The 27,148-nt window shown below is 42.5% G+C and overlaps 1 protein-coding gene across 3 annotated transcripts in view; it reads right to left on the bottom strand.

The window, feature by feature from the left end:
- The window catches only part of LOC109907761 (IQ motif and SEC7 domain-containing protein 1), a 182,339-nt gene that overhangs the window by 82,959 nt on the left and 72,232 nt on the right, over positions 1-27,148 (bottom strand). The window contains exon 1 of one of the 3 annotated variants that reach the window (XM_031793947.1): positions 3,079-3,343. The exons of the other annotated variants lie outside the window; for them this stretch is intronic. Within the exon in view, the coding sequence (XP_031649807.1) occupies positions 3,079-3,218 (140 nt within the window). The 5' untranslated portion in view covers positions 3,219-3,343. Of the gene's footprint in view, positions 1-3,078; positions 3,344-27,148 lie in introns of those variants that run through there. 3 annotated transcript variants of the gene reach the window in all.

Here is a 27,148-nt window from a genome sequence, read left to right as displayed (position 1 = left end):
TAGAAAATAGTAAAAATAAAGAAAAACCCTGGAATGAGTAGGTGTGTCCAAACATTTGACTGGTACTGTAAGTGAATTTGTTCCATATTCTTTCAGTCCCTTAAAATGAAGGGACTATGTACAAAAAGTGCACAAATTTCTAAACGGTTCACCCGATATGGTTGAAAATACCCTCAAATTAAAACTGACAGTCTGCGCTTTAAGCTCATAGTCACTGTATCATTTCAAATCGCTGGAGTACAGAACCAAAACAACCAAAAATGTGTCACTGTCCCAATATTTTTGGAGCTCACTGTATTTCTCAAGCCCCATTCCTCAGCTCTTTACCAAAACAAGTGGCGGGTAGTGTTTTGTTATTGTTTATTCACCCACAGTGACGTATTATGTGACGATGACGAACACCTCTTTCTTTCAGTCATACGAGCTCTGCGTGGAGTCATGTTGGAACACAGATTTTGGCACAGGCGCCTGCACCGAAATAGCAACTCAAACACATCCCGCAGCCGAAGAAGAGACAACTATCAAAACAAGAGACGTGGGAGTGTCGAGTGTGTAGGGTCGCAAAATTCTGGTAACTTTCCCAAAATAAGTACGTTTTCCAGAAATCCTGTTACGAGTGTGGGGACATGTATTTTATTCGTATTTAACCTGTATCTATCCAGGCGAGTCAATTAAGAACAAATTATACTGCATTCGGAAAGTATTCAGACCCCTTGACTTTTTCCACATTTTGTTACATTACAGCCTCATTCTAAAATGGATAAAATAGGTTCTCTCCCCTCAATCAATCTACACAATACCCCATAAAGACAAAGCAAAAACAGTTTGGTTTTTAATCTGTTCTTATTTATATATATTTTAAACAGAAAAATCACATTTATATAAGTACTCAAACCATTTAATCAGTACTTCTTGATTAACAGCTTCTTGTGTATGACGCCACAAGCCTGGCACACCTGTATTTGGGGAGTTTCTCCCATTCTTCTCTGCAGATCCTCTCAAGCTCTGTCAGGTTGGATGGGGAGTGTTGCTGAACAGCTATTTTCAGGTCTCACCAGAGATGTTAGATCGGGTTCATGTCCGGGCTCTGGCTCGGCCACTCAAGGGCATTGAGAGACTTGTCCCGAAGCCACTCCTGCGTTGTATTGGCTATGTGCTTAGGGTCATTGTCCTGTTGGAAGGTGAACCTTCACCCCAGTCTGAGGAGCTTAGCACTCTGGAGCAGGTTTTCATCAAGGATCTCTCTGTACTTTGCTCCATTCATCTTTCCAGACAGGTCTCCCAGTCCCTGCTACTGAAAAACATCCCCAAAAGCATGATGTTGCCACCAACATGCTTAACCGTAGGGATGGTGCCAGGTTTCCTCCAGATGTGAAGCTTGGTTTCATCAAACAAGAGAATCTTGTTTCTCATGGTCTGAGTCCTTTAGGTGCCTTTTGGAAAACTCCAAGCGGGCTGTCATGTGCCTTTTACTGAGGAGTGGCTTCCGTCTGGCCACTCTACCATAAAGGCCTGATTGGTGGAGTGCTGCAGAGACGGTTGTCCTTCTGAAAGGCTCTCTCATCTCTACAGAGGAACTCTGGAGCTCTGCCAGAGTGACCAACAAGTTTTTGGTCACCTCCTTGACCAAGGCCCTTCTACCCCGATTGCCCAGTTTAGCCGGGCGGACAGCACTAGGAAGAGTCTTGGTTCCAAACTTCTTCCATTTAAGAATGATGGAGGCCACTGTGTTCTTGAGGACCTTCAATGCTGCAGAAATGTTTTGGTACCCTTCCCCAGATCTGTCCCTCGACACAATCTTGTCTTGGAGCTCCTCCTTGGAATTCCTTCGACCTCATGGCTTGGTTTTTCTCTGACATGCACCGTCAACGGTGAGACCTTATATAGACAGGTGTGTGCCTTTCCAAATCATATCCAATCAATTGAATTTACCACAGGTGGACTCCAATCAAGTTGTAAAAACATCAAGGATGATCAATGGAAACAGGATGCACCGGATCTCAATTTCGAGTCTCATTGCAAAGGGTCTGAATACTTATGTAAATAATGTATTTCTGTTTTTTATTTATTATACATTTGCAAAAATGTTAACCTGTTTTTCACTTTGTCACTATGGGGTATTGTGTGTAGATTAAATGAAAACATTTCCTCAATCAATTTTAGAATAAGTCTGAAACGTAACAAAATGTGGAAAAAGTCAAAGGGTCTGAATACTTTCCGAATGCAGTGTATATGATATGATTCTTGTGTCCTTTCAATCAAAGATCTTTACGGAGATGACACTGGGACGCTGAACTGGAGAGACAGGCATGAAGCATCCCAAACAGTGAAGAAGCGAACATCGACATCCCAAAAATTACATTCACCACACTAGCAGTACCATCTGCATCCTTAAAACACACACACACACACACACACACACACACACACACACACACACACACACACACGTCAGAGCTAGGAGGAAATCACGCGCTAAACAAGAAGCTGTCACAGCGTCACAAAAATGAGTCATATTCTCCTAGTCAGTCACAGTATCATCACAGTCACTCAAAACAACTAATTACAGTGATTTCAACCACAATGGAAACATCTCCCAGTACATAACAGAAATCAGTGATCATCCCTCATCATATCTTTTTTTGTCAAAATCACCAAAAAGGGAAACAAATGCAATGAAAATTTTGTTTTTATATAAATATTAACAGACATGTCTACCAGAAACACATCTACCACACACAGAAATACACCCCCTACATGACCACCATTCCCCATAAGGAAGTGGTTGTTTACAAAGAGAGAGCTCTGTAGGCAGAGCCAGAAACTCATCCCATCTCCAGACAGGCTGAGAGGAAAAGAGAGGACAGAGCAAGGTCTGGTCTGCAAGCGCCAGCTAGGTGACTCAGCACACACACTGGAGACACTGCAATAACAAAGTGCCACACCACATCCTCGTCAATGAAGGATGGGAGGACCACTGCCTGCACGGCTGCATCCGCCCAGCCACAGCCTCCCTCCCTCACCAGCCACAGCTCCATTCATACAGCATGAGGATTCGAAGGGACTGCTACTACTCACATGTCGTATAGCCGGTAGGACATGGCAGAGCTGGGTCTGCCCGGGTGAGTCCCACCCCTGGGCGGCGTGCTGGACTCGCTGCGAGGACGCCTGGGGTCGGTGCTGCTCACCACGGCACGCCATACGCTCGGCTTGTCCATCCTCCAGGCTCGTCAAGGGGACTCGACTCAACGGGAGCAGCAGCGTGTGCATACAGACTCACACACACACTCACATACACTCTTACTCTCTCAGTCACAAACAGCGAGCCAGCCAGCCAGGGAGAGCTCTGTGATGTAACGAGGCAGGTCCAAAAGTTTGGGAAGGATGTAGTGGTAGAGCAGGGTCCTGGGAGGATGCCTGTTTAACACTGAACGCGTGCCAATGGCAGAGGAGACGGGGCTAGCCGTCTAAAGCATGGGGATAATCTGCAGGAGGGAGAATGTCATTTTTTTTGTCTCTAATACACACAGAATCTCATCCCCATCCTTTTACCACCTCTCCTCTGTTCACGGTAGTACAGTCCGCAGCTGTGCCATCCGATTGGCTCTCTGATCTCCATGGAAACAGGAGGATGTGTTGGAGGTAGGGCTCATTGTCTTTCTCTTTCTTTTTCGTTCTCTCTCCCTATCCCTCTCCCTCTTCGTGGAATCAAGGTATTTCTTCAAGCCATTCAAAAAGTGAACAAAAAGAGGCTAACATCTATATTATCTACAGCATATACTGTAGATTCATTCATATAATAATGGAACTCTTATGCACAGCACATACATTTTACAAATAAGCCACCTCAATGAAGCAAGCGGCACACACACAGACCAAATTCTTGTCAAAATCTGCTCTTGGAGGCAAAAAAGGGTCTACTTACCACAAAGCCCTGCTGTGAGCCAACACTAGGGCAGTGGTTCCCAACCTTTTTCGGTTACTGTACCACCAACTGAATTTTGCTCTGCCCGGAGTAGCCCTGAAGTACCCCCTCATGTGCATTTTACCAGTAAGCCCATGGTCTCATCATGGCTCTTCTCAAGTACAGTACCCCCTGTGGACCGGCCAAGTCCCCCCAGGGGTCCTCGTAGCCCTGGTTGGGAACCACTGCACTATGGAGCTGGGGACTATAAGGAGGGCTGGGGAGAAGAGAACAGGGAGGGCTTTGGATGAGGGCTGGGAAACAGGAGAGGCATTGTTGACACCCATGCCCCGGTAACACAGGTGTCTATGGAGACAGCTCTCATCAGGACCATACGCATCGACCCAGAGGGCCGTGGGAGTTCACAGGATCCACTGAACACCATAGGAAAAGTTACCACCATAGACTTCCCTTCATTTCACTGTTCCAGATAATAATGAGGCTGCTAGTCTGGAGTCTCCAGGGAAGATGAATTTCATTCTGAAAAGTCACTGAGGTGAACATGCACTGAGGTGAAAAGGCAATGCGAGAGGCTGTCACTGTTCATAAATGCGGGGTGAGTGTGTGTTCAAATCCAAAGACCCGGAGGCCTTCATCTGAAGTCATCAATCACACATAACACATTAATGTCGCCCGTCTGGTGCGCACAGAGAGACAGGTGGGAAACTCTACCCCTCTGTAACCCCCTCTCCCTCTTCTGTTGCTCTGTTCATGTCAAAGACCATCTAGCTATGCTCTCTAATGTTATTTTTCACAGCAGACACAGAGCTTTGAGTGGGGTGGTGAGATCCATTTCATTCCCCACTGAGAGTGAAGCTGCAAGCCCAAGGCACGATGTTAGTAGTCAGTGCACAGGCAAAGACAGAGGAGGAGAGGCGTGCTGAGCGAGCAGATTGACAAATACTGTACTTGTCAGATTGACAAATATCTTCACACTCCTCAACGCTGGCAATACGGTTCTCTATACAGGTACACACACACACACACAAACACCACAAATATATCCACTTTATTCTCTTGACACTGCCTTATGGCTTTCAACGGTTGACCTATTCTTCTCGACTTAAAGCTGTCTATTTTGATTTAACGGTGTGTCAGTTTGTGTTGTCTGTGTGTGTGGGGCCTCAAACATCAAAACACAATGTCGTCCTCTCCTGCCAACCTCCGAACCCCCACTCGTTGCCATACGGTTTCTCTGTGCCCAGCTGGCGTGGTGGATGAGACCGGGCATCGACTCTGGCAGTAGTATGCTGCATTGAGAGTCTGCATGAACGCGCAGACGGACACACACACACACACACACACACACACACACACACACACACACACACACACACACACACAAGCAGCGGGGGCTTTAACCATCACAGGAAGGGCATACTGATGAGTCCCAGCCTAATTGCCTCATCCCTGTTCTCGGTTAGAGAGGCAGCAAACTGCAGAACCTTCTTAGTCAATGAAATCCAAAAGTGTCAGGAAATGGCTGAGATAGTGAATAGATCTGGAGCAAAACGCCAATAGGCTGGCCTGTGGGCTGGGGAGATATCTTCATCTGGGGTTTTCATTTCCACTGCTGAGAACAGACATTAACGGACAACAACGAGAGGATTTAATAGAGAGATGCAGAAAGATAAGCTCATCCTGGTGTCAGGCATCTTGATGTCAATGCCAGCACCTTGATCTCATTCCTCTGTAATAAAAGCCGAAATGCTTGGGTACGCTATCCCTGATGCAGTAAAAGAAGAAAAAAACCATTGAATAATGAAGTAAGCTTTATGCCTTTGTCTAAAAGACACATCAGTCAATGACAAACTGTCTTAGTCTAAAAAGACATGGAGTTCCACAGATCAAAATCAAACTGATAACCAAACCTTAATAAAAAGAGAGAACAGCCCAAGTATTGGATTAACAACTAACAAAGCAGACCGCAAATCAAACCCATGTTTTTTACATGAAGCATAACTCTAGCCACACATAGCATAACAGTTATGTAACCACCTTCTGAAAGACTTCATTCTGATTGGCTGAGGGACGTCCTATAGGGCTCCCGAGTGGCGCAGTGGTCTAGGCAAGAGGCCCTGGTTCGAATCCAGGCTGCATCACATCCGGCCGTGATTGGGAGTCCCAAAGGGCGGCGCCGTCATTGTAATTAAGCCGTCATTGCAAATAAGAATTTGATCTTAACTGACTTGCCTAGTTAAATAATAAAATAGGTGTGCATTAATCACAAAGCTGAACAGTTATAGTGTCTGCAATGGTAGCCTCGAGTGAGCCGAAGTCCAATCATAGAAAATAACACTGCAGCCCACTGCAGTCTCTGTGAACGCTGGGGCTTATAAAACAATAATGACGCTTCACAGCCAAGATATTCTCCTTCAAATGGGACACACACACAGAACATCTGGACTTGGTGGACCGGGAGGTGCAGAGTTAGCTGGTTGTTTATGGTGTACTGCTTTTCCACATTATACTCCATATTAAATGTGATGCTAAAGCTAAGCTTGACTTCCTTCAATGCTCCCTCATCACTATAGTGTCCGAACTAGCACAGCAGATGCATCTTGTTGTGTGTAGCTCTGGAAGATAAGTAGTGGTATTCAGTGTTTTTCTGTGCTGGCGTGTACTGGGCCGAGAATTATTCTCCCATGGTGCCTTGCTGATTGTCTTGTTGTTGTTTCTGTGTGTGTTGATAGCTGATTGCTGTGCTGATGTGTGTGTTTGTCAGTGGGACGCTGCTTCATTTAGATCCCCACTCTACTGAGCTGCACGGCAGGGGAGCCTGGCTGGGCTGTCTCCCACAACATACAAGAGGGAGAGGCAGGAGAGAGGACCTGAGAGAGAGTTACTGACATCACAATCACACACCGCACCTCTTTCTCAGTGTTCTCAGGGCACTGAAGGATGAGCTGAAGAGGACCGCTGTTTGAGATGTGTGCAGTGAGATGAGGAAATGTATATGGATTCACAAATTCAGTCATCCTCCATACTAAAAAAAAAAGCAACCCAGTCCTCTTCGAATCGAAATGGAAAGCATTTATTTGAATTGGCTCAACACTGACCCATTGCAGCCAACAGAATTGTGTTGAATAAGCCTGGATCTTAAGAGCATTGCCTGCAGTCCCAACAGAGATTGTCGCGGCGGTTGGCATTTTTCATTCTGCGGTTGAAAGTGGACAGGTCAGACAGCCAACTTTTGTTGTCCCGCAGATTATTTGGAAATGGTCATCTTTCTGCTTTGTATGCGTTAGTCTAGGCCTACCTATTGGAAACACATATACAGCTGAAGTCAGAGGTTTACATACACTTAGGTTGGAGTCATTAAAACTCGTTTTTCAACCACTCCACAAATTTCTTGTTAACAAACTATAGTTTTGGCAAGTTGGTTAGGACATATACTTTGTGCATGACACAAGTCATTTTTCTAACAATTGTTTATAGACAGATTATTTCACTTATAATTCACTGCATCACAATTCCAGTGGGTCAGAAGTTTACATACACTAAGTTGACTGTCTATAAACAGCTCGGAAAATTCAAGAAAATTATGTCATGGCTTTAGAAGCTTCTGATAGGCTAATTGAGATAATTTGAGTCAATTGGAGGTGTACCTGTGGATGTATTTCAAGACCTACCTTCAAACTCAGTGCCTCTTTGCTTGACATCATGGGAAAATCAAAAGAAATCAGCCAAGACCTCAGAAAACAAATTGTAGACCTCCACAAGTCTGGTTCATACTTGGGAGCAATTTCCAAATGGCTGAAGGTACCATGTTCATCTGTACAAACAATAGTATGCAAGTATAAACACCATGGGGACCACGCAGCCTTCATACCGCTCAGGAAGGAGACGCGTTCTGTCTCCTAGAGATGAGAGTACTCTGGTGCGAAAAGTGCAAATCAATCCCAGAACAACAGCAAAGGACCTTGTGAAGATGCAGGAGGAAACAGGTACAAAAGTATCTATATCCACAGTAAAACATCATAACCTGAAAGGCCGCTCAGCAAGTAAGAAGCCACTGCTTCAAAACCGCCATAAAAAAAGCCAGTCTACGGTTTGCAACTGCACATGGGGACAAAGACTGCACTTTTTTGGAGAAATGTCCTCTGGTCCGATGAATCAAAAATAGAACAGTTTGGCCATAAAGACATTGTTATGTTTGGAGGAAAAAGGGGGATGCTTGCAAGCCGAAGAACACCATACCAACCGTGAAGCACAGGGGTAGCAGCATCATGAAGAGGAAAATTATGTGGATATATTAAAACAACATCTCAAGACATCAGTCAGGAAGTTATAGCTTGGTCGCAAATGGGTCTTCCTAATGGACAATGACCCCAAGCATACTTCCAAAGTTGGACAGTAAAGGACAACAAAGTCAAGGTATTGGAGTGGCCATCACAAAGCCCTGACCTCAATTCTATAGAAGATTTGTGGGCAGAACTGAAAAAGTGTGTGCGAGCAAAGAGGCCTACAAACCTGACTCCGTTACACCAGCTCTGTCAGGAGAAATGGGCCAAAATTCACCGAACTTATTGTGGGAAGCTTGTGGAAGGCTACCTGAACATTTGACCCAAGTTAAACAATTTAAAGGCAATGCTACCAAATACTAATTGAGTGTATATAAACTTCTGACCCACTGGGAATGTGATGAAAGAAATAAAAGCTGAAATAAATCACTCTCTCTACTATTATTCTGACATTTCACATTTTTAACATAAAGTGGTGATCCTAACTGACCTAAAACAGGGAATTTTTTACTGGAATTAAATGTCAGGAATTGTGAAAAACTGAGTTTAAATGTATTTGGCTATGGTGTATGTAAACTTCCGACTTCAGCTGTACACACACACACACACACACACACACACACACACACACACACACACACACACATACAGTTGAAGTCGGACATACACACTATGCATGTCCACACACACATAACATGCACACACATGCATACTGATGCCACACACACACCACATACGCTGCTGCTAGTCACTTTAACCCTACCTACAGTACATAGCTATTATCGTACACATACTCCCTGTATTTAGCCATGTTATTTCCTACTACCTATATATATATATATAGCCATGTTATTTTTACAGTACTCATTATTCACTGTGTCACTATTTACATTGTTTTATTTATATCTTATATTTACCTCTGCATTGTTGGAGAAAGACCCAAGTATGCATTTTACTGTTCCTCTACACCTGTTGTCTACGAAACATGTGACAAAAAAAAAATGTCATTTGATTTTGTTAAATAAATATTGATAATTGAAAGAAATGATGGGCACTCAACCAAAGAGTCGAGGTGCAATCAAAACATTTGATAATCAATGAAAAGGAAAAGGTGTAATGCCGTGCACAGGCTACCATGGTGACTGAGTGTTGCGCCTTGAAACTATTTTAGAAATATTGATTACCCTGTTATTTGTGTCTGCCTGCAAATCGTCCTCCTAAAAGGAAGACTATATCATCCTATAGTGCCCACTCTCATCATTCTTGCTGCTTCAAGTTCAGCAGCCATACATGCAAGATCAGGAGCATGTGTGGTCTCAATTAAATAGAGTAGGCTATAGCCTATGCATGGGCAGAGAATCAGCCTTTTGGGAGCTCTAAGTGAGATTTGGTTGGTGGGGCCCCCACCTCTCGCAGAACATTTTAGTAACCCCCTCGACAGCGGAATTTCTTTTTTTCATCTAAAGTTAATTTCCTACATTTCTACATATTTTGCCATGACCTATTCCATGTTTATATGATATCTGAGTGAGAATGACTAACATTCATGCGTGCCCGGTCGGTATTTGGCCATGATTAATACAAGCTTAGGTAGTCTAGCCACCTAACTACCAATCCAAAAAATGTACATGGCTAATTGTCAGCTAACTGAGTGACTGACATAAGAGAAACTTGCTGATACACAACCAAATTTTGAAATTGCACCTGGTGTATTATACTATTCTTACTCTCAATAGTAAGTTGAGACGCCGACTGAGTTCCAAAAAACTAAATGCCATTTATTTTTTATTTCTATTTTTTGGGTCGGGTTCCCTAGCTGCCTGGGATCCTAAGCAATCTCTTATGCCTGGAGCCATCCCTGAAAGGGGCAGTTATTGTTCCAAGGAAATGTACTACCTAAATACGATTAAGCTATAGTTTATTACATTGCCTAGATCATCCATATTTGTCTCCAATTGAAAAAAATCATCCCACTCTTAAAAAGGTAGGCTATAAAATGTAGCTCAAGAGAAAGTGCAAGTCTCTCCAACTCTGCTCTCTTCAAACTACATCTTGACTATTGGCTGATATAGCCCAGTAATACTGACAGCCTAATATAAAAATGGGCCACGTGAGAATCTCTGGTAATTAAACCTATTTCTTCGGTTATTTTTGCGCATTTTCATATTGCCTATAGGGCTCAGAATTGCTGGGACCATGGCTGGCAAGTGAGCAGGATCACATACGACTAAAATAACACTGTGGGATGACTGTGGTTGGGTTTGGGACCAGTTCCTGCTAGCGGGTGGGAGTTGAATAGAAAGACAGCGGGTGTGGGATGAATAAATCAGTCCCGCTCAGACCTCTACCATGATCGGAGACTCCATGTGCACAAATGATTGCATCCCTTAGTCCAGTGGAATTTTGATCCCTTGCACAATCAAACCTGCACATACTGTATCAACCACAAGATGGCAGTACTTTAACGGTGTTGGATGGTTCTGGATCAAACACAGCATTGCCAGATATTACTCACAGATGGCATGGTGGAATGCTCCGATCCTGAGGTTGTGAAAAGCATTTTCACCCCAGAGGAAATTACACTGGTACCCATGAGAGAAAGAGAGAGAAAGAGAGAGACAGAGAGAGAGCGAGATCCATGTTAGAGTGGGTTGACAAGAGGCAGCGGGTCTGAGCGGAATGCTTAGGAATTGATCGACATTTACAGAATGGTAACCTGGAGGAAAATGGGGGAGGGTCATGCTTTTTCAATTTCAGTCAAGGGGAAGGTTATGCAATTTGTAATTAATTCAATTTGAATGTTTCAGTGTTTTAGAATTAGTTTCTTATTAGGCTAGAAATCGATGCGTGCCCCCATCTCTGATTCTCCACTAGACGCGTAATATCAAGTGCGCCTATAGGCTATTTAGTGTGGTCTCAATCAAATTATTCATAGCCTGCCTATAGACATATAGGCCACGATGTGCATGCTAAGTGAAGCACAGAGCAATGTTATCTTTTTAAGATCGCTTCTCGGATGGTGTAAATAAAACTAAGCTTCACTACACATTGCAATGGATATTCCAACTTTGAGCCCTGGCCTACTCTGCTCTTGCTGATCCCCCCCAAAAATGGTGTGCTGCCTAACCAATGTCTATGCTGTGTAGGCCTACGGTGGCAATTCAGGAGGAGTCGAAAGCTTCTTCCCGAAATGTTCACCATCTTCCCCGCGGACTAGCCTATAGCCTATGTTCTGTTCAGTTGAGGAGGACCAGAGGTCAACATTGATAGCTTGCTACTACTATAATTGATTTGATTAAAAACAATGTTTCTTGCCCATGATGTATTTATCAGAGTTATTGACCTCACAGTAAAACCAGATTAGAGTAAATGACATTGTGGTGCTGAAACTTGAAACAGCAGCTCCAGCATAATCAATGGGAAATGGACAGTTCATGGTGCTGAAAGTAGACAAATTATAGTAGGCATAATTAATTTCAAACGTCTTCATTTTAATTACACTTTAATCACAACAAGGGGGCTTTGTGTTGGAGCCTATTCCTTCCTATTTAAGAAATAAGATGTATGTCTACCTGTTTGACAGACAAAATTAGGCTATAGGCTGCTACATCCATAGATGTATCGGTCAATTCCTCCACCCACCATCCTCCACCCACCATGCACTCTTTAAATAACAGCCCTTCACTGAAATGAAGGTAGGCTAAGTTAAAACCAAGACTCGAATTGAGTGGGTATGCCATAGTCCTAACTTTTATTCAAGAAAATGGCAAAAACCACAGGCCTAATTTACCTACACTTTGTTAGCTTAAGATTTAGAAGAAAATAAAACGGATCTGATTATATAAAGTGATCTATAATAGCACTTTAGTCCGTGATGCTTTATGCTAGAAATGAGCTGTAAAATAGCCAGGAAAGACATGACTCCGATGCATATGGGGATATCATTGTTTTGTTTCTTAGCTACAACCTTCTAAAGCCAAGAGGACAACAAAGTAATCTAATTATGTCACTATCAATTGATTAAACTATTCATTCTATGTACAATAGAAGATGTTTAAACCCAGACAGCTTTTCGGGAAACACCTCTCGGTGGGTTAAGCTACGGGTGAAGAGTAGCCAGCCGTTAAAGCTGACATTTTTCTGCATAGGTAGAACTACTCTGTCTGGGGTGAAAAGGTAGGCCTTACTTTTGAAAGTAACGTGCTCAGATTCCTAATTACTTCTCAGTTTTAATCATTTGCAAAAAGGGACAGTTTCGTTGCGAAATATGTCATTTCTGTACATTCTAAGCCTGTCATTTCTGTACATTCTAAGCCTGTCATTGCTGTACATTCAAAGCCTGTCATTTCTGTACATTCTAAGCCTGTCATTTCTGTATTTTGTTTTGTATTTAAAAAATACTCGGCTAATATGTACAATTATGTAGAATTGCATGACAAGTTTATAAAAGGCATTTTTTTCCCTCTGATCTACAAATACGATGATAGACTCACGCAATGCTTTTACTGTAGAGTAGATCTTTCCACCCTTACTCCTGTCCAAGGTTGTCTGCGAAGCCGCAACCTCAAAATGATGTAATGCTTATAGCAGGGATTATCAACTAGATTCAGCCGGGGGTCTATTTTTCCTTGAGCAGATGGTCGGGGGCCCGGAACATAATAACAAATCATTTGAAGACTGCAAATTGACCGCAAGAAGCCAAAACAGATATGTTTTGACTAAAATATAATCATTTCAAACCTTGCGTACAAATGTAAGTCACGTGTCTCTCTATTATGCGTGGGAATACTTGGGAAGAGATTTAACAATTGAAAATCACTTGGAGATTGATTTCCTGGTGTTTTTACAGTCTACAGTGCCTTCAGAAAGTATTCAGACCCCTTGACATTTCCACGTTTGGTTACATTACAGCTTTATTCTAAAATGGATTATATATATTTTTTAAATCCTCAGCAATCTACACACAATACCCTGTAATTACAAACGGAAAACAGGTTTTTAGACATTTTTGCAAATGTATCAAAATAAATCAAATGAAATACTTTATTTACATATAGTATTAGTATTCAGGCCCTTTGCTATGAGACTTGAAATTGAGCTCATGTGCATCTCAAGGACAAAAACATCAAGGATGATCAATGGAAACAGGATGCACCTGAGCATCCTGTTACCATTGTTCATCCTTGAGATTTCTCTACAACTTGATTGGAGTCCACCTGTGGTAAATTCAATTGATTGGACATGATTTTGAAAAGGAACACAACTGTCTATAGAAGGTCCCACAGTTGACTGTGCACGTCAGAGTAAAAACCAATCCATGAGGTCGAAAGAATTATCCGTAGAGCTCAGAGACAGGGTTGTGTCGAGGCACAGATCTGGGGAAGGGTACCAAAAATGTCTGCAGCATTGAAGGTCCCCAAAAACACAGTGGCCTCCATCATTCTTGAATGGAAGAAGTTTGGAACCACCAATACTCTTCCTTAGAGCTGGCCCGGCCAAACTGGGCAATCGGGAGAGAAGGGCCTTGGTCAGGGAGGTGACAAAAACCCCAATAGGTCACATTGATAGAGCTTCAGAGTTCCTTTGTGGAGATGGGAGAACCTTCCAGAAGGACAACAATCTCTGCAGCACTCAGGCCTTTATGGTAGAGTGGCCAGACGGAAGCCACTCCTCAGTAAAAGGCACATGACAGGCCGCTTGGAGCGCTCAGGACCTCAGACTGGGGTGAAGGTTTACCTTCCATCAGGACAACGACCCTAAGCACACAGCCAAGACAACGCAGGAGTGGCTTCGGGACAAGTCTCTGTATGTCCTTGAGTGACCCAGCAAGAGCCCGGACATGAACCCGATCGAACATCTCTAGAGAGACCTGAAAATAGCTGTGCAGCAACACTCCCCATCCAACCTGAGCCTGAGAGGATCTGCAGAGAAGGATGGGAGAAACAAATGTGCCAAGCTTGTAGCGTCAGACCCAAGAAGACTCACGTCTGTAATCGCTGCTTCTACAAAGTACCGAGTAAAGGGTCTGAATACTAAAATGTTATTTTTAAATATTTGTAATATTTTTTTTTAAATGATTTTGCTTTGTCATTATGGGGTATTGTTTGTACATTGATGAGGGGAAAAAACGATATAATCAATTTTAGAATAAGGCTGTAACCTAACAAAATGTGGAAAAAGTCAAGGGATCAGCTTACTTTCTGAAGGCACTGTATTATGTCCAACAATATATATATATATTTTAAACACTTCCCAGTTGGGGAACCCTGGCTTTTAGGACGAAGAACAGTTTCCAAAACTGCATATCTAAGGCTCTGGTCTGTTCAAGAAATGAGCGTAAATAGTAGACATGTTCTCTGCTATCCACTTTGTTATTATTATTATTTTAAATATAGGAGAGGGTCACTTGTTTAGTTCTTTCAAGCTTTTAGGGAGGGTTTAGCTCAAATATACATTGCTGAAGGCAGGGCCATCCATTTAAAGTTCAGTGAAGTCCAATTTTCTCCATGTAACCCTTATTATAATAATGTTCACTCCCTTAACAGGGTGGATCCAGATGTGGAGATGATTAATTGAAAATGTATGAACATGCCGATGTACACCGAGCATAGACCTAGTACATGAACAAAGCAGTAGCACGTCTGTCACGCATTGATCATTGAATTGAGAGCCAGCGAAAGGAGGGAACAGCAATCACCCAATTAGTAGTAATATATATATATATCTGTTTTAAATGTTCAAATCAGCACAACCCAATAGGAAAAAGAGCAAATATGTTTTGTGTATTATAACAGTCAGCGACTTCAGTAGATTGTCATTGAGATTAGAGGTCGGCCGATTATGATTTTTCAATGCCGATATCGATACCGATTATTGGAGGACAAAAAAAATTTCCTCCAAATGTTCAATTTGGTTTAAATAATGCAAAAACAAAAGTGTTGGAGAACAAAGTAAAAGTGCAATATGTGCCATGTAAAAAAGCTAACATTTAAGTTCCTTTTCTCAGAACATGAGAACATATGAAAGCTGGTGGTTCCTTTTAACGTGAGACTTCAATATTCCAAGGTAAGAGGTTTTAGGTTGTAGTTATAGTATTTATAGGACTATTTCTCTCTATACCATTTGTATTTCATATACCTTTGACTATTGGATGTTCTTATAGGCACTTTAGTATTGCCAGTGTAACAGTATAGCTTCCGTCCCTCTCCTCGCTCCTACCTGGGCTCGAACCAGGAACACAACGACAACAGCCACCCTCGAAGCAGCGTTACCCATGCAGAGCAAGGGGAACAACTACTCCAAGTCTCAGGGCGAGTGACATTTGAAACGCTATTAGCGCGCACCCTGCTAACTAGCTAGCCATTTCACATCGGTTACACCAGCCTAATCACGGGAGTTGATAGGCTTGTCTGAAGTCATAAACAGCGCAATGCTTGAAACACAGGGAAGAGCTGCTGGCAAAACGCACGCAAGTGCTGTTTGAATGAATGCTTACGAGCCTGCTGCTGCCTACCATCACTCAGTCAGACTGCAATAACAAAACGTTTATTATTTCAGTGAAATACGGAACCATTCCGTATTTTATCTAACTGGTGGCATCCCTAAGTATAAATATTCCTGTTACATTGCACAACCTTCAATGTTATGTCATAATTACGTAACATTCTGGCAAATTAGTTCGCAACGAGCCAGGCTGCCCAAACTGTTGCATATACCCTGACTCTGCGTGCAATGAACGCAAGTGAAGTGACACAATTTCACCTGGTCAATATTGCCTGCTAACCTGGATTTCTTTTAGCTAAATATGCAGGTTTAAAAATATATACTTCTGTGTATTGATTTTAAGAAAGGCATTGGTGTTTATGGTTTGGTACAGTCGCGCAACGATTGTGCTTTTTTCGCAAATGCGTTTTTGTTAAATCATCCCCCTGCGTTGCATCGATTATATGCAACGCAGAACACGCTAGATAAACGAGTAATATCATCAACCATGTATAGTTAACTAGTGATTATGATTGTTTTTTATAAGATACATTTAATGCTAGCTAGCAACTTACCTTGGCTTTCTTTTTTACCCCCTTTTTCTCCCCAATTTCGTGGTATCCAATTGTTAGTAATTACTATCTTGTCTCATCGCTACAACTCCCGTACGGGCTCGGGAGAGACGAAGGTCAAAAGCCATGCATCCTCCGAAACACAACACAAGGGCATTGCGCTAACCAAGGTCGCCAGGTGCACTGTTACCTCCGACACATTGGTGTGGCTGGCTTCCGGGTTGGATGCGCGCTGTGTTAAGGAGTGCGGCTTGGTTGGAGACACAGCGCGCATCCAACCCGGAAGCCAGCCACACCAATGTGTCGGAGGTAACAGTGCACCTGGCGACCTTGGTTAGCGCGCACTGCGCCTGCCCCGCCACAGGAGTCGCTGGTGCGCGATGAGACAAGGATATCCCTACCGGCCAAACCCCCCCGTAACCCGTACGACACTAGACCTTCCGGGTCACGGCCGGCTGCGACAGAGCCTGGGCGCGAACCCAGAGTCTCTGGTGGCACAGCTAGCTCTGCGATGCAATGCCCTAGACCACTGCGCCACCCGGGAGGCCCTTACCTTGGCTTCTTACTGCATTCGTGTAACAGGCAGGCTCCTCGTGGAGTGCAATGAGAGGCAGGTGGTTAGAGCGTTGGACTAGTTAACTGTAAGGTTGCAAGATTGACTCCCCGAGCTGATAAGGTAAAAATCTGTCGTTCTGCCCCTGAACAAGGCAGTTAACCCAGTGTTCCTAGGTGTCATTGAAAAGAAGAATGTGTTCTTAACTGACTTGCCTAGTTAAATAAAGGTGTAAAAAAAAAAAAAGTTTAAAATCGGCCAAATCAGTGTCCAAAAATACCGATTTCCGATTGTTATGAAAATTGTCCCTAATTAAATCAGCCATTCCGATTAATCGGTCGACCTCTAATTGAGATGGTGTACAGAACAACATCCTTTGGGCCAAAATAAATAAATCACCATGCTATTGTTCCACAAAACCAGACTATTTTTCTGACCTCCCCAATTAACGTCAGAAGCTGGAAAAATGGAACTCCCCTGTGACCGTGACCTTTCACCTCTACTCAGGAAGTCAAAAAGTGCAGCATTTATTCTTTATGCATTTTTTTTCTCATAACACCCCTTCTCTCTGTAACACAGAGCAGTGTGCGGTGTGTGTCAAAGCTCTCTCAGTAAGCAGAGAGACTCTCTGCTTTAAATCATCGGCCATCTTAGAGATGAGCCTTTCACTCTGTAGGGGTAATAAAGCACTATATCCACTGTGACTGAAGTACACTCAAGAGTTCCTGCATTCTACACCTGCATTTCCTTGGAGTCCCAATGGGATGTGATGAAGATTGATGGTATGGATGAAGTAGGAAATTAGGATTCTAGCAATGATGTAGAATGCAGGGCTGAAGGCTCAAACACTCTCATAACAGCAACATCAGAATATAAATGTATATATCAGTAAAAGTGTGGATATACAGAGCCTGGTAACGTCTTTACACATGCGCACACACCACATATGTGCATGTCACATAAGCTGGGATATCATAAATCTGCGGTTTATATTCAGTAGGGCCTACTGTAATCCTCTTTCGCATCACACTGCTTACATTCTTGCACTGTATGTAGTTGACTTTCCATACATAGAAAGCCTAATCCCACTGATAAACTGCACTCAACTCATACCCTGAAGGATTCAACCTAAACAATCAAATCAACAGTAACTAATAACCCACCAACTACCCTCAGTCAAACACTTCTCACCAAATTCAACTAGTAGTTAAATTCCCAAGAGGCGCAGCGGTCTAAGGCACTGCATCTCAATGCTAGGTGTCACTACAGACCCTGGTTTGATTCCAGGCTGTATCACAACAGGCTGCGTTTGGGAGTCCCATAGAGAGGGAACATAATTGGCCCAGTGTCGTCCGGGTTAGGGTTTGACCGGACCGGGGTAGGCCATCACTGTAACTAAGAATTACTTCTTAACTGACTTGCCTAGTTAAAAAAAAGAAGGTTAAATGTAACTTAAAAAGGCAGCTGAAAAGAACGAGTTATACAGTATGTCATATTTACAGTGTAACACTGTGCCCAATCTAATTCCCCTAGGGGAAAACGTTTAATACTTTATTCAGAGCATCTGTCTTATCGCCTCCCGACCTAGCCCTGAGCTGCGATACTGAGCTATGGAATTGCAAATGTCTGCTATCAGGCAGAGAGTTAGATCAGAGGCACTATGAGGATCTTCTCTGCCAGATACTGCAGAGGTATGAAACTGATAAAACGATAAGCTTTGCCAGAGACAAAAATCTCCCACTATATCAAATTCACAAAAATGTGGGAATCTTTTATACTGTGAAAGGAGAGCATCAGTTAAGAGAGAGGATGTCAAAGCATACTGTAGTGTATACATTTACCTTTAGAATGTGTGTATCAAAGTGTGTGAGAGCCTGTGCGTGTGCATGTGTGTGTCGTGAGTGTCCATCACCCCGGGCCTTTGGAAAAGAAGACTGATGTCACACCTGATCACATCTCAGGACGTTACACCTGTGACACATCAATAGGCATCTGTGCTTATTTTCATCACCACGAAAAGGACAAACATACAGTATTCCACCCTTTAACCCTCGCCTCGGTTCAATCGCTCATCTTCACCGTACAGAAAACCTTTCAAAACACTCCCTAAATGGGCCTGTATTACAGTGGAGGCTGCTGAGAGGAGGACGGCTCATAATAATGGACGGAATGGAGCAAATGGAATGGCATCAAACACAAGAAAACCGCGTGTTTGATACCATTCCACCTATTCTACTCCAGGCATTATTACGAGCCCGTCCTCCCCAATTAAGGTGCCACCAACCTCCTGTGCTGTATTACTCTTTCAGGTTCCATAATATACCCTCTAGTACTATGTCCTTAGAGGCTCACATTTAGACACATGACAACAATATAAACTCTGCCAGCCCTGACTAGAAGATGGAGATCCTCATGCTGATCAGTGACCAGGCGTGATAATGAACTCTCCAGATTGTGATTACAACCCTGCTCACAATGCTGTGGTTTACGGAGCCCTGCTTCCGGCTGCTAGTCCTTAAGGCAGTGTGTAGCAGTGTTGCATAGTGCGGTGTGCTCAGTGCAATTCCGATAGACTGTCAGAGAACTTTGCGGTTATTATGACAAATTACCACTAGACGCACGCTTTAAAACACTCCAGTTCTCCTGAGAGTAACACTGTGGATATGTGGTACAGATCAGGACAAACATCGTTATTTCTATGGCACATAGTGCCTTTGGAACGTATTCAGACCCCTTGACTTTTACCACTTATTCTAAATTGTATTAAATAGTTTTTCCCCCTCATCAATCTACACACAATACCCCATAATGACAAGGCAAAAGTTTTTTTATTTTCATATTTGCTAGTTTAACAAATAAAAAACTGAAATATTAGAATTACATAAGTATTCAGACGCTTTACTCAGTACTTTGTTAAAGCACCTTTGGCAGTGAATACAGCCTCAAGTCTTCTTGTGTATGACGCTACAAGCTTGGCACACCTGTATTTGGGGAATTTCAGCCATTCTTCTCTGCAGATCATCTCAAGCTCTGTCAGGTTGGATGGGGAGCGTCGCTGCACAGCTATTTTCAAGTCTCTCCAGAGATGTTAGATCGGTTCCAAGTCCGGGCTCTGGCTGTGCCACTCAAGGACATTGAGAGACTTGTCCCGAAGCCACTCCTGCGTTGTCTTGGTGGCTGTGTGCTTAAGATTGTTGTCCTGTTGGAAGGTGAACCTTCACCCCAGTCTGAGGTCCTGAGTGCTCTAGAGTAGGTTTTCATCAAGGATCTCTCTGTACTTTGCTCCGTTCATCTTTCCCTCGATCATAACTAGTCTCCCAGTCCATTCCACTGAAAAACATCCCCACAGCATGATGCTGCCACCACCATGCTTCACCGTAGGGAAGGTGTTTCTCATGGTCAGAGTCTTAAGGTGCCTTTTGGTGACCTCCAAGTGGGCTGTCATGTGCCTTTTACTGAGGAGTCGCTTCCGTCTGGCCACTCAACCATAAAGGCCTGATTGGTGGAGTGCTGCAGATATTGTTGTCCTTCTGGAAGGTTCTCCCATCTCCACAGAGGAACTCTGGAGCTCTGTCAGAGTGACCATCAGGACAAATCCTTTGACCTTATGGCTTGGTTTTTACTCTGACGTGCAGTCAACTGTGGGACCTTCTATAGACAGTTGTGTTCCTTTTAAAAATCATGTCCAATCAATTGAATTTACCACAGGTGCACTCCAATCAAGTTGTAGAAACATCTCAAGGATGATCAATGGAAACAGGACGCACCTGAGCTCAATTCCGAGTCTCAAAGCAAAGGGGATAAATACTTATGTAAATAATATCTGTTTATGTTTTTTATACATTTGCAAACATGTCTAAAACCTGTTTTCTCTTTGTCATTATTGGGTATTGTGTGTAGATTACTGAGCTTTAAAAAAAAAAAGTCTGAATACATTCCGAAGGTACTGTAATTACATCTCAACCACTTCCAATCTCTGAGTCCACTTCTCAACAACCTCTTGAATGCTCCTATCAGGACAGGTCACGGCTTCAGTCACTCGTCATCATAGCAGCAACCCTGTAGTTTCCAGTCAGATAGAGAGACAGAAGACCAGAGCAGCACTCCAGACTCTGCACTACTTAAATAAAGATCTTAAATGTGAGTAACCTCAGTGTGCAAATTACAGCGGGGACAAGGGAAGCTCAGACACCCATAAATGAGACATGAGTGTTTCTCTAATTTACCCATTCTCCTAATTGTACGGATACAGTGGTAAATGTGAAAATAAAAGCTTATTCCAAATTAAACGAACACCCCACCTCTCTATCATGGTTTAAACCAGTGACAGTTGGTTCAGGTTCTTTCAATCGCATTCATCTCTCTACTCCGCCTGTTGTGCCTCTCTCTGTCTTGAGCTTTTGCTAACAAACTTGCAACATTGTATATCGACTGGGTTCAGTCTGTTAGTGAACTTGCAACATTGTTTCAACTTGGGCCCTCACAGTTTCCCACTCTCATGAGGTCGAGACAGCACAGGTGTATTTGCATCCCATATTTCAGCCCCTTTTCAGGTCTCCCGAGATGTATTTATACAAAAAAGGTACATTTGTCAGCAAGACCCATCAATTAATTCAGGTTACTAGAATCTAGGCCTAATGACAATTGCCAAATGTCATTACACGTTTTGGTGTATTGTAACAGATGCCGGTTTCCATTCATCCAATGGCTGGTACACAGTTTGGATGCTACAGAATGTGATGACAATACAGAAAACACGAACATCAAAGTACACCCAAAGCTTAAGAGCTCCCACACATTATGGGTGGTTCTCTTCATAGGCCTATTAATCATTGTTGCTTACTAGTGACTTCCCATCTGGTGGAATCAAACTTTACAATAGCGGCTGTAGTACTTATCAGAAAGTTTTAAAACGGTCAAGAGGAGTAAAACAAGGATGTCCACTATCGGCAAATCTATGTATTATTGCCATAGAAATGTTAGCGTGTTAAAATCGGATCCAACAATAATATCAAGGGGATAGAAATCCAGGGTTTAACAAAGGTGTCATTGCACGCTGATGATTCATATTTTCTTTTAAATCCACAATTTGGATCCCTCCACAGCCTCAGGGGATGTAGATACTTTTTTTTAACTTTCAGAATTACAACCAAATTATGATAAATGTACTATAGTATCCATTGGATCAAAAACAAATACAACTAGAGTGCCTCTGTGGAGATGGGAGAACATAATCAGGCCTTTATGGTAGAGTGGCCAGAAGACACTCCTCAGAAAAAGGCACATGACAGTCTAAAGGCACCTAAAGATTCTTAGACCATGAGTAACACGAGTTCAATCTTGGTTTCATCAGACCAGACACTCATTGGCCTTAATGCCAAGCTTCACATCTGGAGGAAACCTGGCACCATCCCTACAGTACAGCATTCTGGTGGCAACATCATGCTGTGGGGATGTTTTTTAGTGGCAGGGACTGGAAGACTAGTCAGGATCGAGGCAAAGATGAACGGAGCAAAATAAAGAGAGATCCTTGATTATTAATAAATTAGCAAACATTTCTAAAATACAGTTTATGCTTTGTCATTATGGGGTATTGTGAGTAGATTGATGAGGGGAAAAAAACTATTTAATCCATTTTAGAATAAGACTAACGTAACAAAATGTGGAAAAAGTCAAGGGAACTGAATTACTTTCCAAAGGCACTGTATATGAGAAAGAAATTATTCAATTTTATTTGGCATGGCAAGCCAGACAAAATCAAAAGGACCAATTTATTTAATTTGGACGGCAGAAATGATTAAATGTTAAAACATTAGACCTCTCACCAAAGGTGTCAGTCATACAAAAGCTACACTAAATCCGAACGGGTTCTCTAGCAAATTAGTAAGAATGTCGCACCCCATGTTCAATAATGACCTTGATCCCTTTATGCAAATTAAACCTCTCACTTCACTTATTTGAAAATGAAATTATCTCTGAAATATCGCTCATCCAGAGGTGGCGCTCCTAGTGGCCGGAAACTTAAGTTAAACATCATGTTAAATGTGAATCCTGAAGGAAAAAATAAAAATAAAACTTGACCACTTTAATAACTCTAGCTCTCCTCACCCTACATTTGGCAAATCTGACCATAATTCTATCCTCCTGATTCCTGCTTACAAGCAAAAATTAAAGCAGGAAGTACCAGTGACTCGGTCAATAAAAAAGTTGTCAGGTGAAGCAGATGCTAAGATACAGGACTGTTTTGCTAGCACAGACTGGAAAATGTTCCGGGATTCTTCCAAAGGCATTGAGGAGTACACCACATCAGTCAATGGTTTCATCAATAAGTGCATCGATGACGTCGTCCCCACAATGACTATACCAACATACCTCAACAAGAAGCCATGGATTACAGACAACAGGATTACAGGATTACTGACGAACCATCAACCAGGCAAAGCATCAATACAGGACTAAGATGGAATCGTACTACACCGACTCCAACGCTCGTCGGATGTGGCAGGGCTTGCAAACTATTACAGACTTCAAAGGGAAGCCCAGCCGAGAGCTGCCCAGTGACACGAGCCTACCAGACGAGCTACATTACTTCTATGCTTGCTTCGAGGCAAGTAACACTGAAACATTCATGAGACTATCAGCTGTTCCGGACGACTGCGTGAGTACGCTCTCCACAGCCGATGTAAGACCTTTAAACAGGTCAACATTCACAAGGCCGCAGGGCCCGACGGAATACCAGGACGTGTACTCCAAGCATGCACTGACCAATTGGCAAGTGTCTTCCATGACATTTTCAACCTCTCCCTGTCGGAGTCTGTAATACCAACATGTTTCAAGCAGACCACCATAATTCCTGTTCCCAAGAACACTAAGGTAACCTGCCTAAATGACTACCGACCAGTAGCACTCACGTCTGTAGCCATTAAGTGCTTTGAATGGCTGGTCATGGCTCACATCAACACCATTATCCCAGAAACCCTAGATCCACTACAATTTGCATAACGCCCCAACAGATCCACAGATGATGCAGTCTATTGCACTCCCACCCTTTTTCCCACCTAGACAAAAGGAACACCTATGTGAGAATGCTATTCATTGACAACAGCGTTCAACACCATAGTGCCCTCGAAGCTCATCACTAAAATAATGTCCTGAGGGACTAAACACCTCCCTCTGCAACTGGATCCGGGACTTCCTGACGGGCCACCCCCAGGTGGTAAGGGTAGGTAACAACACATCCACAACATTGATCCTCATGCTGCTGCTACTCTCTGTTGTTATCTATGCATAGTCACTTTAATAACTCTCCCTACATGTACATATTACCTCAATTACCTCGACTAACCGGTGCCCCCGCACATTGACTCTGTACCGGTACCCCCTGTATATAGCCTCACTATTGCTATTTTACTGCTGCTCTTTAATTATTTCTTACTTGTATTTTTTTTCCTTCTTAAAACTGCATTGTAGGTTAAGGGCTTGTAAGTAAGCATTTCACTGTAAGGTCTAAACCTGTTGTATTTGGCGCAAGTGAAAAAAAAAAAAAAATTTGATTTGAGTTTTAAAACAAGCCATAGAAAGTTAGTTGCAATTTCAGTTTAATCCATCAGAAAAGAAAGAACAAGTAATTCAACAAATAGTGTGGTTAAATGTAAATGTACTAATTGATTAAAAAAACAAAAAGGTATAATCTTTGTAAATTATATCATAAATAGGACTGGTGGAGTTATCACACATGCAGCTAACAAAAATATATGGAAATGTCTGTCCTACCCAAAATTTCAACCAACTAATTGCAGCATTACCACAAAAATGAAAGAGGCAAGTGGAAGGTGGAAAAAGTAAGGAACTTGTCTGTCGGCCTTGCATTAAAAGACCAAAATTGATTAAAGAAAATTGTGATAAATAAAAAAGTATACCAGTTTCATTTAAGGACCAAAAAATTGACAGCTGTGCCGTAGAGATTGCTAAATAGTTTGGAAGAGATTGTCGACGTACAGATTCCATGGCTTATGGTTTATGAACAAATACGCAAAACGACACCAGGTTCAAAACTTAGAATTTTTCAATTTCAATTATTATACAACATTCTTGCAACTAATAGAATGTTATATATGTATGGGGGATACAACCTTCCCGGCAATGCAGATTTTGCTGCAAAGAGACAGTCATTAGATTGTTTATTTTGGTTCTGTCCACATGTACAGTAGCTTGTTTTTGGTCAGTTCCAGGAATGGCTGAAGAATTGCAACATTTAACTGGAGCCAACTCTGCAGATAACACTAATAATACTTTGAGCAAACATTTGTATCTTTAATTTACAGTCTGTAGAAACTATGAGAATAGAAATGTTCAGATCTTTTGTGAAACATCACAGCCCAGTTGAAAAATGTATGGCAAATAGAAAGCAAACTGGATGGACATCAGAAATAGATGGGAGAGGTTGAGGTTGAAGGTAGAGGAAGACCAGGACTAAAAACAAACCAAATAACTATTGTAAAATAGATTATGTCCGTAAAAATGTATATAGTATGTATAAGCTGGAAGTAGAAGCCTAAGTGTTTTATATATGTATATATATTTGTAAAAGATATGTACCTATATGTACCGTACCAGTCAAATGTTTGGACAAACCTACTAATTCAAGGGTTTTTCTTTATTTTTTTTACTATTTTCTACATAATAGTGAAGACATCAAAACTATGAGATACCACATATGGAATCATGTAGTAACCAAAAAAGTGTTACACCAGCTCTGTCGGGAGGAATGGGCCAAAATTCACCCAACTTATTGTGGGTAACTTGTGGAAGGCTACCTGAAATGTTTGACCCAAGTTAAACCATTTAAAGGCAATGCTATCAAATACTAATTGAGTGTATGTAAACTTCTGACCCACTGGGAAAGTGATGACAGAAATAAAAGCTGAAATAAATCATTCTCTCTACTATTATTCTGTCATTTCACATTCTTAAAATAAAGTGATGATCCTAACAGACCTAAGACAGGACATTTTTACTAGGATTAAATGTCAGGAATTGTGAAAAACTGAGTTTAAACGTATTTGGCTAAGGTGTATGTAAACTTCTGACTTCAACTGTATACAGTATATCCAATCCATACATCCATCTCTCATGAACTTATATTGCCATTGATCCATGTACAGTACTGCATTATTATAGTACTTATTCTCACTCTGTCCCTTCTCCTCTGTGTGAAGTGAACCCATGCACCTCAACCCAGTACTGGCCACTAACAGAAGCACTACCAGCAGCCCCTGACCAGCTGATGCAGGAATAGGGCAGACCATTCCAGTAATCAATAGGCTGAGCTGTGTTATTACTGCAGCCAGGCGTCTGAGATAACCACAAACCACAGCCTCCCTCTGAAACAGCCAGTCACTGTAATGAAGATCATAAAACCTCTGAATTGTTAATGTATGAAATGGAGCTAGTGGACCATTCAGATCAATCCCTCCCTCCTTTCCTCCCTCTGTTCGTCCATCCGTCCGTCCCGGCCTGCAGATAGCACATCGGAACCTGGCAGGCACAAAACACCAACCAGTACCTGGTTATCTGTTATCAGTTCTGTTATCAATGGGATAACGTTGGACGGAATCCCATAAGGGGCCAAATGGGAACGTCACCAAATGTCCTCAGGACATCCCCTGATTGCTGGGTAGAAATCAGGGGGGATTTACACCTCTCGCGTGACCTCATAGCCTCACCCCAACCCTCGTATCGAGTAGTCAATAGAGAGACTTGTGGTGCAGTAGTTACACAGAGAGAGAGCGAGAGAAGGATGAGGAGAGAGAGAGAAATAGAGAGAGCACATGAAGGAGGGAGGGTGGGAGAGAGAGAGAGAGATAGAAATACATAGAGAATGTGAAGGAGGAAGAGTGAGAGGGAGATTGAGCCGACAGTGTATCATAAACCAGACCGGGAAGCCCTAGGCTCTGCAGGCTGGGGGAGAGAGAATCTACATCCTGTAAATAGTGCAGCTACTGCACACATCGCACTGGCAATATAATGTACTTCCATCCCATTTCCAATCAGTTAATGCACGCTCTGTCCACATGTTTATTGTGAGTGGTCCTTTGTAGTTGGATTCAACATGGGCCAGCATCCCTGTGGAATGCTTTCAACACCTTGTAGTGTCCATGCCCTGACAAATTGAGGCTGTTCTGAGGGCAAAAGGGGGGTTGCAACTCAATATTAGGAAGGGGTTCCTAATGTTTTGTACACTCAGTGTATATACACAGTAGTGTGCTGTTTCAAGATGTGTGCCCTTCAAGTTTCTCTGCAGCGAGATGCCTTTGAATAGTTCATCCCCTTG

Source organism: Oncorhynchus kisutch, linkage group LG17 (assembly GCF_002021735.2).
Source record: "Oncorhynchus kisutch isolate 150728-3 linkage group LG17, Okis_V2, whole genome shotgun sequence".
In the NCBI taxonomy this organism is placed as follows: domain Eukaryota; kingdom Metazoa; phylum Chordata; class Actinopteri; order Salmoniformes; family Salmonidae; genus Oncorhynchus; species Oncorhynchus kisutch.
The sequence above is the reverse complement of the archived record's forward strand: the minus strand, read 5'-3'. Positions and strand labels throughout refer to the sequence as shown.